The sequence below is a fragment of the Microcebus murinus genome, chromosome 1, assembly GCF_040939455.1.
Source record: "Microcebus murinus isolate Inina chromosome 1, M.murinus_Inina_mat1.0, whole genome shotgun sequence".
NCBI classification, from domain to species: Eukaryota; Metazoa; Chordata; class Mammalia; order Primates; family Cheirogaleidae; genus Microcebus; species Microcebus murinus.
This window is the reverse complement of record NC_134104.1, coordinates 62,429,035-62,445,237: the sequence shown is the minus strand read 5'-3', so window position 1 is coordinate 62,445,237 and position 16,203 is coordinate 62,429,035. Positions and strand designations below refer to the sequence as shown.

At 34.7% G+C, this 16,203-nt stretch overlaps 1 protein-coding gene across 2 annotated transcripts in view; it reads left to right on the top strand.

Moving 5' to 3' along the window:
- GSK3B (glycogen synthase kinase 3 beta) overlaps positions 1-16,203 on the top strand; it is a 204,110-nt gene that overhangs the window by 121,465 nt on the left and 66,442 nt on the right. For both annotated transcript variants that reach the window (XM_012780574.2, XM_012780573.2), the window contains exons 6-7: positions 3,069-3,175; positions 11,713-11,810. In XM_012780574.2, the coding sequence (XP_012636028.1) occupies positions 3,069-3,175; positions 11,713-11,810 (205 nt within the window). The remainder of the gene's footprint in view (positions 1-3,068; positions 3,176-11,712; positions 11,811-16,203) is intronic.

The following is a 16,203-nucleotide window of genomic DNA, read 5'->3' as shown; positions in this document are numbered from 1 at the left end:
AGAAACTTTGGGAATATAGTGTAGTTGGGAAACTTGCTTTTCATTGGTTATACTTTAATATTGTTTGAATTTATATTATGTGTCTGTACTCCTTTTTTTGGTGAGAACTAATCTTTAAAAAATTGTATGTTACTGTATATCCTTTTAACTTCAAAATTAACATTGATTTAGGGATGAGGTAAAATACTAGCAATGGTTTCTTCCTTTTGCACTATAATCTGTTGTTCTCCCTTTTTTTCTGCAAATTCCAGAAAATTTTATGCTTTTAAAAACTCATTCCTTGGTAACACGCTGTGAGGTTGTAGTTTGTAGGAAAACTTTATCCTATTTCCTTAGTTTTCAGTATCTTGTGCCTCTCTGATTTCACCTTTCAGCATGCAGTCAAGTCTATATTCCCATGTAACTCAGGCAGTCACCCTGTTACTTCCTCTCTGATGTAATCACCCAAAGTAATCTCTCTCCTCTCAATCCCTAAGACATCTCTGCATAGCTTGGTTCTCTTCATTTTAATTTTTTTCATCCTTATTACAAATTCTTTTAAACTTAGCTCTATAGATTACATATTGACCCACACTTGACAAAATCTGTCTTCCTACCTCTTTGTAATGGTTTTGCATCAACCTACAGTTGGAATTTTGGATTTAACAAAGCTTATATTTTCCACAGGCTTCTCTTAAGAGAGGTCCTTACAAAAATAAGCAAATATATTCTATCATGAATTAATTCTTAGTAATATATTATGTCCTCTTTCAGACCATTCTCATTTTACTGTTTCCTAATTTCAGGCACCTGTCACAGGATCCAACTCACTTTGCAGGCCATGATTCTGTCCCCTGATCTTTAAGAAAAAGGGTGAAAGATATTTAATCAAAACTCTATTTGATGCTTGAAACAAAGCACTACTACTTGTTATCTGTAGGAAACACTGCCCAAATCAGATGAGTTTTATTGTTATGGGGTGCCTTCCCCACTGAGAGAGACTGACTGGTCGGGCCTGTAAAAAGACTGTGAGACACCAAGGTTAGTAGAGTTTCTGTTCTCACCATAGTGTCAAAACACTGTTAGTACGGCCCATTCTCTTGGGACATAAAATAGCTTTGTTATAATAATAAATTTGGAATAAGGATTTTACTAGTTTGATAACAGTTCAATGAACTGTTTTTACAAACTCTCCTGATAACAAAGCTGCCTTTTTTGTTTTTAACGAAGATGTTTTTGGGCAAGTAGAATTTGGGAGATACTTTGGACTGTTAAGTACCAGGTTGGTGGTAACTTGAACAAAACAGTTTTTATCCTCTTCTTAGTAATTCTTTATTGAATGAAACAAGACCTGGAAGTAGCTAAAGGACTAGTTGGGCTTCCTAAGGAACAAGGCTATATGTGACTACTGTAATGGACAGAAGTTACAGCCAGTCTTATTTGTAAGAGAAAGAAGGTAGCTCCATCAATTAGCGAAAAAACCTACACGTTACAAAGGTTCCAATATTAACATTTTGTCTCATAGCGAATTTTCTAACTATATAATTGGACTCTATCTTGTTACCAAAAAAAAAAGTCCTTTAAAAGATAGAAAGGTCTCTTATCAATTATGCTGAAAACTAAATGTCTTAATTTCATGCAGCCTAAAAACAAGGATTAATGTTTATTAATATGTGAAATGATTATTGTATGTCAGTACTTGGGGAGAGTACTGGTGGAAAAAATGGTGATGAAGAAAAACATGTTAAGGTTAGAATTATCATTGACTCATAAATGGAAGGAAAGAAAGCCCAGACTTTGAAATCCTTATGACTGCTTTCATCTGTCCTTACCCTGCTTTTCCTGTATCTTTACCTCAACATTTGTTACTTTTTTGGCACTTCCTTTTGTACTGTTTTGATTTTGTTTTACATGTTTATTTCCTATATTTATCTTTTTTGTTATTGTATGTCAAATTGGTTAGCTTCTACAGCACTTTATTGTTGTCTTCAGGTTATCTTGAGACATATCAAAAGAAATTAATTGTAATTTATTTTCATGTTTAAAATATATGCTACAAAGTAAAGGAAAATTGAAATAAGAAAATATGTAATTAAACTTACCATAGCAGATTTAGAATTCATATGCTCTGAATCATTTCTGTCCTAAAGTTAAAGGCCTATCTTTTTGCAGTTTATTAGGTAATGAATATTTATTTATTTATTTATTTATTTATTTTTTTTTTTTTGAGACAGAGTCTCACTTTGTTGTCCAGGCTAGAGTGAGTGCCATGGCGTCAGCCTAGCTCACAGCAACCTCAAAGTCCTGGGCTCAAGCGATCCTCCTGCCTCAGCCTCCCGAGTAGCTGGGACTACAGGCATGCGCCACCATGCCCGGCTTATTTTTTATATATATATCAGTTGGCCAATTAATTTCTTTCTATTTATAGTAGAGACGGGGTCTCGCTCTTGCTCAGGCTGGTTTTGAACTCCTGACCCTGAGCAATCCGCCCGCCTCGGCCTCCCAAGAGCTAGGATTACAGGCGTGAGCCACAGCGCCCGGCCTAGGTAATGAATATTTAAACAGTTAATAAATTTACCAAGTGTGGAAAAATAAAACAGATTGGGTCTGTAAGTCTAGAGATATTCACCCTTAGTCCGAAGTCAAATGAACAGTGGCCAATTTCTCACCTCTTTTAAAGAAACACATTGAGTGAGGGATATTCGTTCTTAACTATTAGCATGCTTTTTGATGGAAAGAGGTACTTCTTTTCTGCCCTTTCTTTTTTGTATTTTAGAGGTGGAATTTGGGAAACAGGATCAGAAGAAATTCAACTTTTATCTTTTTGTGATTTTTTTTTTTTTATCTCTTTTTCCTTAGTTAACAGTTGACACATGCTTTCTTTAAAAATTACTTTTCATTTTTGGAGAGCAATGTGATAAAATGGTACATTATTTTTGTCAGAGATAGTTATGGTTCATTATTTCTTTTTGTATATGATTGGAATGATATGAATATTAGATAAACATTTGATACTGTGAATGATAGCAGTCTAGGTTCTTTTAAGGTTTAGATTTAAAGAATTTCTGCCTTTTATTTTTTTCTACTAGTGCAAAGCAGCTGGTCCGAGGAGAACCCAATGTTTCCTATATCTGTTCTCGGTACTATAGGGCACCAGAGTTGATCTTTGGAGCCACTGATTATACCTCTAGTATAGGTAAGTACTGAATCTGAATATAATGCTTGTAATTATTAATTGCATCTTGATTTCAGTAATTTGGTATTACTCATCTGTACTTTTATTTCCATTGAAAGATGGAGGTTTTTTGTTAAAGATTGAGATGCAAAAATGTACAAGCATACCCTATTTTATTGTGCTTTGCAGATAGTGCATTTTTTTTTTAATTGAGGATTTGTGTCGACCCTGTGTTGAGCAAGTCTATTGGCAACATTTTTCAACATGTACTCTCCCTTTGTGTCTCTATGTAACATTTTGGTAATTCTTACAATATTTCCAACTTTCATTATTATCTGCTATGTGTGATCAGTAAACTCTGATGTTACTGTCATAATTGTTTTGGGATGCCATGAACCATGATTTTTGTTAAGACAGTAAACTTAAATCAGTATTGTATGTGTTCTGACTGCTCCACTGACTGACCGTTCCCCCATTGCTCTCCTTGTTCTTGGTCTACGTTATTACCTGAGATACAACAATATTAAACTTAGGCCACTTAATAACCCTACAGTGGCCTCTAAGTGTTCAAGTGTAAGGAAGAGTCCCATGTCTCTCATTTTAAACCAAAAGCTAAAAATGATTAACCTTAGGAAGGCATGTCCAAAGCCAAGTACCAAACAGCCAGGTTTTGACTACAAAGGAAAAGTTCTTGTAGGAAATTAAAAGTGCTACTCCTGTGAACACACAAATGATAAGAAAGCAAAACAGCCTGTGGCTGATACGGAGAAAGTTTTAGTGGTCTGGATAGAAGATCATACCAGCCACAACATAAGCCAAATCCTAATCTAGAGTACAGCTCTAAATCTTTTCAATTCTGTGAAGGCTGAAAGAGGTGAGGAAGAAGAAAGAGGTGAGGTGAGGAAGCAGCAGAAGAAAAGTCTGAAGCTAACAGAGGTTTGTTGATGAGATTTAAGGAAAGAAACCATCTTTATAACAGAAAAGGACAAGGTGAACAACAAATGCTGATGCAGAAGCTGCAGCAAGTTATCCAGAAGATCCACCTAAATTCAGGCATGGTGGCTCATGCCTGTAATCGGAGCACTTTGGGAGGCTGAGGCAGGAGGATCACTTTAGCCCAGGAGTATGAGGCTAGCCTGGGCAACATAGCAAGACCCTGTCTCTACAAAAAATAAAAAGAATTAGGTAGGCATGGTGGCAAGTGCCTGCACTCTCAGCTGCTCAGGAGGCTGAGGCAGGGGGATTGCTTGAACCCAGGAACTCAAAAGTTACAATGAGCTATGATCATGCCACTGCACTCCAGCCTGGGTGACAGAGTGAGACCCTGTCTCTTAAAAAAAAAAAAAGAAGAAGAAGATTTAGCTAAAATAATTGAAGTTGACTACACTAAGCAACATTTTCATGGTAGATGAAATAGCCTCCTATTGGGAAAAGATGATATCTAGGACTTTCATAGCAGCTGGTAATTTTAAGTTGAAGCCAATGCTCATTTACCATTCTGAAAATCCTAAAGCTTTGAAGAATTATGCTAAATCTATTCTGCCTGTGTTCTTTAAATGGAAAAATAAAGCCTGGATGGCAGTACATCTGTTTATAGCATGGTTTACTAAATATTTTAAGTCCACTGCTGAGACCTACTGGTCAGAAAAAAGATTCTTTCTGAAATATTACTGTTCATTGACATTATACCTAGTCACCCAAGAGTTTTGATGGTTCTGATGGAGATGTACAAGGAGATTAATTTTTTTTGTGCTAACACAATATCCATGCTTGAGCCTATGGATCAAGAAGTAATTTTGACCTTCAGGTCTTACTATTTAAGAAACACATTCATAAGGCTATAGCTGCCATAGGTACTGATTCTTCTGATGAATCAGGGCAAAATCAATTGAAAACCATCTGGAATGATTCACCATTCTAGATGCCATTAAAAACATTCATGATTCATGGGAGGAGGTCAGAACTTGACATGAACATGAGCTTGGAAGAAGTTGATTACAACCCTCATGGATAACTGAAAGAAAAGGTTCAAGACATCAATGGAAGAAGTCACTGCAGATGTGGTAGAAATAGCAAGAAAACTAGAATTAAAAGTGAAGCCTCGCCGGGCGCGGTGGCTCACGCCTGTAATCCTAGCTCTTGGGAGGCTGAGGCGGGTGGATTGCTCAAGGTCAGGAGTTCAAAACCAGCCTGAGCAAGAGTGAGACCCCGTCTCTACTATAAATACAAAGAAATTAATTGGCCAACTGATATATATATAAAAAAATTAGCCGGGCATGGTGGCGCATGCCTGTAGTCCCAGCTACTTAGGAGGCTGAGGCAGAAGGATCGCTCGAGCCCAGGAGTTTGAGGTTGCTGTGAGCTAGGCTGACGCCACGGCACTCACTCTAGCCTGGGCAACAAAGCGAGACTCTGTCTCAAAAAAAAAAAAAAAAAAGTGAAGCCTCAAGTGACTGAATTGCTACAATCTTACAATCAAATTTGAGGAGTTGCTTTTTTTTTTAAATTTTTTTATTTTAGCATATTACGGGGGTATAAATGTTTAGGTTACATATATTACCTTTGCCCCATCTGAGTCAGAGCTTCAAGCGTGTCCATTCCCCAGATGGTGCACACTGCACCCGTTAGGTGTAAATATACCCATCCCCTCCAACCCCTCTCTTGCCTAACACCTGATGAATGTTACTACTATATTTGCACATAAGTGTTGATCAGTTAATAACAATTTGATGGTACCCGTGGTGCTTGTTTTTCCATTCTTGTGATACTTCATTTAGTAGAATGGGCACCAGTTCTATCCAGGAATAATATAAGAGGTGCTAAATCACCATTCTTTTTTGTGGTTGAGTAGAACTCCATGGTATACATATACCACATTTTATTGATCCACTCATGTAGTGATTGCGCTCGTATTATTTAAACATCTTTGCAGTTGTGATTTGTGCTGCTATAAACATTCTAGTGCAGATGTCTTTTTTATAGAATGTCTTTTTTTCCTTTGGGTAGATGCCCAGTAGTGGGATTTCTGGATGAAATGGTAATTCTACTTGTATCTTTTTGAGGTATCTCCATATTACTTTCCACAGAGATTGTACTAGTTTGCAGTCCCACCAGCAGTGTATGAGTGTTCCTATCTCTCTGCATCCACGCCAACATTTATTGTTTTGGGACTTTTTGATAAAGGCCATTCTCACTGGAGTTAAGTAATATCTCATTGTGATTTTGATTTGCATTTCCCTGATGATTGGAGATGTGGAGCATTTTTTATGTTTTTTGGCCATTAGTCTATCTTCTTTTGAAAGTTTCTGTTCATGTTCTTTGCCCACTTTTTGCCCACCATAGGGTTGTTTGATTTTTTTCTTGCTGATTTTCCTGAGTCCTGTATAGATTCTAGTTATCAGACCTTTATCGGATATGTAGTCCACTGAGGTGTGTGTTGCCTCCAGTGGCAGATCAGAATGGGTCCTAGCTGCAGTGTGCTCAAGGGACAACCATCCTCCCACAGGAGGGCCACGCTCCCACCTCAGGCTGTGATCCTGAGCAGGGAACCTCCTTACATCACAGTCAGGAGAGATCCACTGGCTTGAGGTCCTGCCTGCTGGTAGAGGCCCAGGAGAAACTGTGGAATAGGGGAGGGTGGAAAGGAGCGAGGCCTGCTTAAGACTGCAGGTCTCAGACAGCCCCACCTCCACACACAGACTTTTTGGCTGAAATGTGGCCATTTCAGCCCCTCCCTGGCAGCTTTGCCCAGAAGTAGAAAACAGACCTTTGACCCCTGCTAACAGCATGTGTGGAACTTGAATAGTTGTTTTTTGTAGATGAACAAAGAAAGTGATTTCTTGAGATGGAAACTACTGCTGGTGAAGATGCTGTGAACATTGTTGAAATGACAACAAAGAATTTAAAATGTTATATAATCTTTCTTCATACAGTAGCACGCAGGGTTTAAGAGGAAAAACTCCAGTTTGGAAAGAAGTTCTATTATGGGTAAAATACTATTAAACAGCATCTTATGCTACAGAGAAATCTTTTCTGAAAGGAAGAGTCAATCGATGCAACTTCATGGTTGTATTATTTTAAGAAATTACCACAGCTACCCCAACCTTCAGCAACCACCAGCCCAATGAGTCAGCAGCCATCAACATTGAAGCAAGACCCTCTACCAGCAAAAAGATAATGACTTGCTGAAGGCTCAGATAATTGTTGACATTTTTTAGCAATAAAATATTTTTTAGTTAATATGTATACTTTGTTTTTAGACATAATGCTACTACACATTTAATATTAAGACTATGGTATAGTATAAACATGTTTTAAATATGCACTGGTAAACCAAAAAATTTGTGTGACTCACTTTATTGGGATATTCACATCATTGCAGTAGTCTGGAACCAAACCTGCAATATCTCTGAAGTGTGCCTGTATAGAATTTTTCAAATTTTACCTTTTAGAATGTAAGGTATACTAACTATTCTTTTTAGTTTTTGCACTATTAGAAAGCATTATAAAGCTAATACATTTGTGTTTACCATAAGGTTTCAAATGAATCCTGAGTACACTTTTTTTTTTACTTTCTTATTTAAAATCCTCCTGAAATATTTCTGAGTTGGAGTATTCGTTAATTAATAATGTTATTTCATTAAATTATTAAAAGGAAAGGATGGTTATATTGTTGACACTTTTACAATGTAATACTTAAATTATTTTACTTCAAATCAGCCTTAATCATTAGTAGTTGTGCTAAACCCATTAATTCTATAGAAGTCTTCACTCAAGATGTTTAGTGATAGAAGAAATTGAATGGAAACAATTAGTTTTAATATTCATTGACGTTCTCTCCTACTGTCATCTTAGCTCCCTAGCTAGGAGTGAACAGAGAGTGCAAGTCAGCTGGCCATGAATAGAAAGATGAGAAACAGTGAGCAACCTTAGTCTAGATATGCAGGTGGAGCCCAGAATTATTTTTCTCTTATAATATTGTTTCTGAAGACAATTCCCTAGTCCAAAAACAAACAAAAGCATGCAAATAACAAACCAAATAAGCCCCATAGTAACAGAAAACTTGAAAAAACAAAACAGAACAGAATGGGGCCGTTTTTGCCTTTTTGGTACAAGTAGAAATTCTCTGAAATAAGCAGACACCCTAAACAGAAATACATTGCCATTTTTATTTTGCCAAAGGGCAAAATGCCAAAGTGTGTTTTGGTTTCTGTCAAGGAGCCAGCAGTTTTTTTGCTTTTTGTTTTTTCTGAGATAGAGTCTCACTGTGTTGCCCAGGCTAGAGTGAGTGCCATGGCATCAGCCTAGCTCACAGCAACCTCAATCTCCTAGGCCCATCGATCCTACTGCCTCAGCCTCCCTAATAGCTGGGACTACAGGCATGCACCACCATGCCCGGCTAATTTTTTCTATATATATATTAGTTGGCCAATTAATTTCTTTCTATTTATAGTATAGACGGAATCTCGCTCTTGCTCAGGCTCGTTTCGAACTCTTGGCCTCGAGCAATCTGCCTGTCTTGGCCTCCCAGAGTGCTAGGATTACAGGCGTGAGCCACTGCGCCTGGCCAGGGGCCAGCAGTTTTACCCACCATTTCTTTTGTACCATCAGTGCATATTTCAACCCAGTGAAAAAGATATATTCTTATGAAAATAATTTTACCCTCCAGGACCTCTGAAAAGATATAGAGTACCCAGGGCTCTGTAGACCACGGTTTGAGACATGCTGTACTACAGTATAGAGAGTATAATAACGTTTTCGTAGTGTTCAAAGTGTCATCAAGGTTATGATATGTAGCATATGTTAATGGACAAATGAGAAATAGTACAAAAAATATTTTGCTTGTGGTCAAACTGTGTTTGAATTCCATGTTTACTCCTGGCATAAAGTGGAGATTACTAACAGTTCTGTGTATCTCTGTGAGTGGCTGTAGGATTAAATAAAATGTTAATAAAAGAACTATAGAAATGTGAGATGGTATTCTTTTTGTGATATTTGTTAACTTTTCCCCAAGAGCAAATTTCAGCCATTTGTCTTGGCGATGTCATTGAATTTCCAGCTGCTTTATATTTTATTCAAATGCGTCATAATGATTATCTGTATACAAGGTACTGAGGTGAGTTGTGCCAGACTCACCTAAAATAAAGGCAGTTTGATTTTTCTAAAAGAGTCGTAACTATATCATCTAACATGTTAAGGAATGTTTAAATAAACTGAGGTCTTTTGAGCCCTAACAAGCCTAGATTTTGCTGCCTTTTTTAGAGTTAGGATACTTGCCTCTTATTGCTGTGTAAGATTTGTAAACAGACCTGAAACAGAGAGATTTGTAAGTATACTAATAGGTACGTTTTGGAAATGTTTTTAACAAAAATGTTTGAATGATAGAGTATATCATTCTGACTAGATTGGATATAACCAGAGCTAAAGCTGATGGCTCTGATTATATTGTCTTACTGAGCAATGGCAGAATGAGAACAAAAGACTTCTTTAGAACAAGGAATTGAGTTTACATGCTCTGGAAGACACTGTTATTCTATGACAATGAGACAGTGTCTAAGATAGTGGTGTGTCTTGATTGGGAATTGAGAATGGGTTCCAGGCCTAACTCTGCTATTCAATAGCTTTAGCTTGGACAAGTATTTAACTGTATCATGCATGAATTTCTTTACCTGTGAAGTGTGTTAAAACTATATGGTCTTGAAAAATCACTTTACCATGAATTATAGATAAGTATGAAACAGAATGCTATTTTGACTTAAACCCTAAATAACTAAAATTCAATAGGCCAAATAGCTGGGGTTTTTGGTACCTTGTATTTAGTGGAAGTTCTATTCTATTTGGAGAATGTCATCCATTTGTCCAGTGAATTAACAGGTTTTGGTGTCTTCCAGAAAGAGAGTGATATATACCTTGTTTTTAGTAATTTGATTTAACATGAGTTAAGAACCACTAGTATAGTTGTTACCTGTATCTTTTGATTATAAATTTTCTGTGATAACTACTAGGCAGCAGTATTCTTTGAACTACTAGGCAGCAGTATTCCTTGATGTTTTACTTTTTGCTTTCCATATTTGTAGCTGAATGTTGCCTATGAAAGTATTTCCCATTGTTGTTTTTTTATGAAGATATAATTACTCCCTTGCAATTTTTTCAACCTTATCTTCTAAGAGGAATTATTCTTTATTATAGAGCAAAGAAGTGAGTGCATATTACTTTTCTTTCTAATTAGCTAGGAAAGCGATATTTTAAAACTTACATCAAAATAAAGCATTTCCATGAATAAAGAGATACATCTTTTCCAGTTAACTATAAGAGTTAGTGTTGGCTTTGAGTAAAGTAAAGATGCCCTGGCACATTTTCATATTTACTTCATTTAGCAATTTCCTAACATATCAAGTAGGACTTTCTTGGCCTACTTTTACAAAATTGGTGTCTTGGTTATCATTACTTGGAACTGGACAAAATCAACTTGAGTTTCTTAAATGAATACTGTGTCATTTTTCTAGGTCAGCAATTTCCAGTTCCTGTTGATAATATATCTCACCATATCAGAGTTCTTAAATTATTTGTTGTTTCCATCATACTCACCATTCTTCTCCTTCCTTGCTAGTAAATAGGAAAGCACAGCAATGATTTATGTTCGTCTCCCTAAAACACTTGAATGTTGGTAAATAGAAAACCTAGGAATCTCAGAAATTTGGAAACTGAAAAGCAGCCTTTTCCTTGAAGAAGTCTTAATAGTGGACTTTAAATAGAGTGACCATGTAATATATCTTCCAATGTAGTAATACTTTTGAGAGAGAGAGAGGGTGCTATTAATACTTACCCCAGGACAATAGTTATAAACCAGGACTATCCTGATCAAGCTAGGATGTATGCTTTAAATTATTTTTAAAGTTTATTAAATTTATTAAGTTATTAAAATGTTTTAATTGAATTATTGTTAAAAGTTTTCTCTTGGCATTGAGATTTCCAGTTTGACTTCAAAGTCAATTTTATAGTTTATGAAATAAAATATATTCCTCTATATTTGCCATTCCTTTGCATTTAAAGATTATCATATATCTAAGCACGTTTTTCTGTTACTCAACTTACAACATAAAAGTCCACCATTTAAAATCTTAAAAATGTTCCTCAGAATTTGCAGTATCTTAAATCCTAGTGTCTATGGGAGATTGAATCCTTGCTGCTTCTCAGTAAGCACATACTAATATGCAGAGATTGTTGCTTTGACTTTTTTGTAAGTATTATAAGTAGTCATGCTATAACTTTGGTACTATAATTCTCTGTCTTCTTATTTGAATACTTGAATATCTGATGTTTGATAATAATAGACTTTACCCCTTATTAGAATATTTCTATTGCCCTTGTTTTCTCTTTAGTAAATTTAACATTTAATTTTAAAATGCATTAGGGAAGTTTTATGAATTTTTTCTCTGTTATGCATTCTTTTCCTTGTGATATTTACCCTGTGATAAAAGTAAAATTAAAAAATTTATACAAATATTCTTCATTCGAGCAGCAAAGTGTTATAAGTCTCTGTTTTCTTTTCTCTTGAGATGTATGGTCTGCTGGCTGTGTGTTGGCTGAGCTGTTGCTAGGACAACCAATATTTCCAGGGGACAGTGGAGTGGATCAATTGGTGGAAATAATCAAGGTGAGAAAGTTGAATCAATTTCTGAACCATAAGCAATTCTGGTGCTGTTTTAATACTATGTATCACATGTACTGGCATGCGTTCACACACACAAGAAACATAAAAAAATAGGGGAAGTGACTCAAGGTCACATAGCAAGTTCAGCTAGAGCAAGTATAAGAGCTCACCCAGCCTTTTGGTTCCTAGCTGAGTTACTCTTCTGTTGTTTGATCATAGAAAAGCTACTTTGTATACATACAATGCAAGAAAGGGATGTATTTTAAAGTACTTTGTAAGCAAAGTTAGAGTATAAGCTCACTAAAATGTATGTAAGCTGAATAAAAGCAGAAGATATTTGTTATTGCTCTACCATATACTCTTACTCCCAATAGTCATAAGGTATACTTGTATTTATTCAATATTCATAAAATGAAACAATGAATTTTGGCTTATGGCTTTATTTGGGGTCTATCAATGCTTTATTAACAACAACAGATTTAAAATATTATCTTAGATTAATTCTAATCTAATCTTTCTTTTAGGAACAGTAGAGCTGAGATTTTAATTGAGTTTTTAAATGTAATTTTTAAAACTTTTAGTATTTGAGATCTTAAAGAGAAGCCACAGTTTGTTTGTTTGTTTGTTTCTTTGTTTTAGAAAATCTGTTCACTAACCATTTTAGATTGATTTATTTTAAGATTTCAGTTTGGCCAAAGCAGTAATACCTATTGGCTTTTGGCCTTTATTTGTGATTTCTCAAATTTTTTCATAGAATTATAAAATTGAAAATCTCCTTAGAGGTCATGTAATTCTGTCCTCCATCCAATGAAAAGGCCTTTTAGTTTTATTCCTGACAGATGGTTTTCCAGTGTTTTCTTGAACACTTCCAGCATCAGATTGCCAGAATGCAGCCCATTCTGTATTTGGACAGCTTGACTTTAGTTTTTGTTAATCTAAGCCATAATTCCTCAGTACCTTCCACCATTCGAACACATGACTATGATCAAGTTATTTCAAAATTCTTATACTTCATTCCATATTTAGCTCATTAGTATCATATGGGTTTTTTTGTTTGTTTGTTTTAATCAAAGGTGATTTTGCTAGGTGTCAGTGTGTGCAAGTGTGGTTGAAAAGGCCCAGTGTGTGATCAGTGATCTTCCTATCAGTACAGTTTCTTAGGATTTGCAGTTGAGACCACTATGGTATTTGAAGTCTTTTTTGGTTACCATTTTTTAGTTTCAGACTGAACCTTTAATCTTGTTAACAGAACTACTTCCTTCCTGATTTTTGTACTAAGTTATATGTTTAAATAGTTTGCTCTCTTTGTTTCCTAAAATCTTGTGCACTCCCCATTATTTAAAGTAATGATCTAACACAGAGATTGGCAAACTTTTTTCTATAAAGAGTTAACTAAAATATTTTAGGTTTTGTGGGCCAAAAGGCAAAGGATGTCATATGGTACTTCAATAACAAAAGAGAAAACACATTTTCACAAATTTTTCATTGATGAAATTCAAAATATAATAATTCAGTACAATTTTTTTCTAATACAGGCCTACTGATCAGAAGAATGGAGTTCTCTTTTGGGGAGTTTAACATTTCTTGTAATTGGAGTTCAAAATTAGTATTTCCTATCATCAAATTGATTGCAAATCTGTAAAAAATCAATTCTTAGCTCATGGGGCATACAAAAACAGAAAGTGGGTTATAGTTTCCTGACCCCTGCTCTTGTATAACCATTCAGGATGTCTTATATTTCCAAGCTTTTACGGATGAGTTCACCATACTATAGCTCTCTGGGCATGCTGCTATTCTATTTGCCATGTATATTTAGCTCATTAGTATTATATCATTTCTTTATTATTTTTTAGAATTTTGTGATTTTTTTTTGTTTGTCATTCATTTTAATTCATACATGATACAAGTAAAATTGCTTAGGAAACTACATGAACATCTGTGATAAGTCCATATCTCATGCCTGCCACAATATAAGTCTAGACCTTTTTTTGTACTACTTTTTGTCAGTCCTTGTAATTCCATTTTCTGGTAATATTGGTTTCTGCCACCTACTAAATAGATTTTGGTAGAGACAGTTTGTTATTGATAGTTCATTTTCATTTAGGGCTTATATTTGTTGCAAATTGGTCCGTGATTAATATGTAGTAGTAGGCTAACTCTGAAACAAAACATTCTTGTCACTTATGGATCTTGTCATATCATATTTATACTTAAGGAATATAGTTAATCATCTTACTATATTTCCAAGTTCACTGTCTATAAGATGTTTTGATGATAATATAAAATAATGGAATCAGAAGTGTTTCCAAGCATCACAGGGCACTTTGAAATATCTAGTTTCCATATCCCTTGGCTGCCCAGGATAGATGGCATACCAGTACTACTTTACTACTCATTTATTTACCCGATATTACACATTGCATGGAGGTTAATAGACATTGTGGTGTGTGTATGTGTGTGTGTGTGTGTGTGTGTGTGTGTGTGTATGTGTTTAGTATAGCTCTAAATCTTATTGCATGGAGGTTAATAGACATTTTATTTTGTGTGAGTATCCATGTTTGTGTGTGTTTAGTATAGCTCTAAATCTGCAGGGAGGTTAATAAACATAGGAGCTGCTTTTGTGTATGTTTAATGTAGCTATCCTGTTGGTCCTATTGCTAATATCTATTCCTTAAATGTTGAATATATAGGAAATCTAATTGAAATAAAAATGCATAACAAATGCTGATATAACTGTTGCAGTTTTCCTAATCTAAGTTGGAAAAGAAAAGCTGAATATATTCATTTTCTGAGTTTAATGTTATTAAGACATTTTATATCTTAAGTAAATATTTTCATGTAGATTTGAGTTTTTCATAAAGGTGGTCTCATAGATACCCAATTCTGTTCTCAAGTTTTTTAAGGTAATAGTCATGAGCTTTTAGTCTTTATGGTGACTAAGGAATCCATGTTAAACTATTCTTTTCTACTCTCTTTCCATTTTCTTCCTTGAAAATCTCATAGATATTCCTCTGGAGCATCTGGGGGTGGCTGACCTCCAGTGGAAAAAAAAAAAAGATGGCCTTCTCTCAGAATTTGAGTTTAAGCAAAAATGAAAGTGGATAATTATATAGTAAGCTTCATGAAGTTTTTAATGCGTTAGACTTGCCTCACTATTTTATAAACTTTCTGAACAAGGACTTTGTTTTATTGTTGTTTTAACATCTTAGAGCACCAAAATAATTTTCAGCAAAGGTTTGAATTAAGCTGCTAGACCATTATCCATTCCTGAATTTGGAATGACCTGGAAATTAATAAGAAAAGTTAGTGTGGTTATTGTATATGTTGTTAGATTTTTTTGGCTCAGAAGTCCATGCCAGTAATTTACAGCATGAGTAACACAGTTTTATACATTGAACTAATTTTATCTCATTCTAGCTAACATTTTTAATCTCCCTCTGTCTCTTCTAATAAGAAGGCTTTTACAAAATATTTTGATAAAATTCAAATACTTTATCTTCAGAATAAGTTAAAAATATAAGACAGAATAGAATGGAAAGTCATGAAAGATCATTTCTAAACATGAAAAACTTTCTGAAGTTAATTTCATATACTGGATTATCTGATCATCCTTTCATTATGCCAGTTGACCTCTGAATATCAAAAAATGCTTGGATTTTCCTCATTAGGGGCTTCTCAGATAATAAGATTTTTTTTCTTAAATTCTCCCTTAAGGTATGGTAGTCATAATAACCTTAAGATATATCTGATGTGGTCCTACATATGCATGATGAAAAATAAAACATTTTGGAAAAATCTGTACCATAAATTTTGCAAACATATATTCATGCAATCCATTGGCAGCTCTGCAATCAGTCATAACAGTGGGGTTATTTAGAAAAGAACATTCTCTAAAGGCTTGCATAATACTGGGGAAGGTAATATTTTTTAATAACTTTTAAAAATAATTATATATGCTATAATTTTATATTCTCAATGAAAAAGACTAAGAAAGTGCACATAGACACACAAATAGAATGATAAAAACATGATTTCAGTGGCTCTGGAGTAAAAAAAACAATAAAAAATCATTTCTGGCACATCATGAAAAATGCTTGTGTAAATATTTTGATATACTATACTTTTTCTTTAAATAAAAGTGCCTTCTTAGTGTTTTACAGGCTTTTTTTAAACTAAATTAAGTTTGGATATTTCCCACGTTAAGCAGTATATTTTTAAATGACTATATAGATCACATTGTATGATTATTTGCTGAATTACATTATATCATTAAGGTAAAATGATATATTATTGCTTTTGAAAAGAAGTTTACATGATTCACTGGCTTCTCAAAGTTTAATCATTAATTTTCTTTTTTTTTTTTTTTTTTTTTTTTTTTTTTGAGACAGAGTCTCGC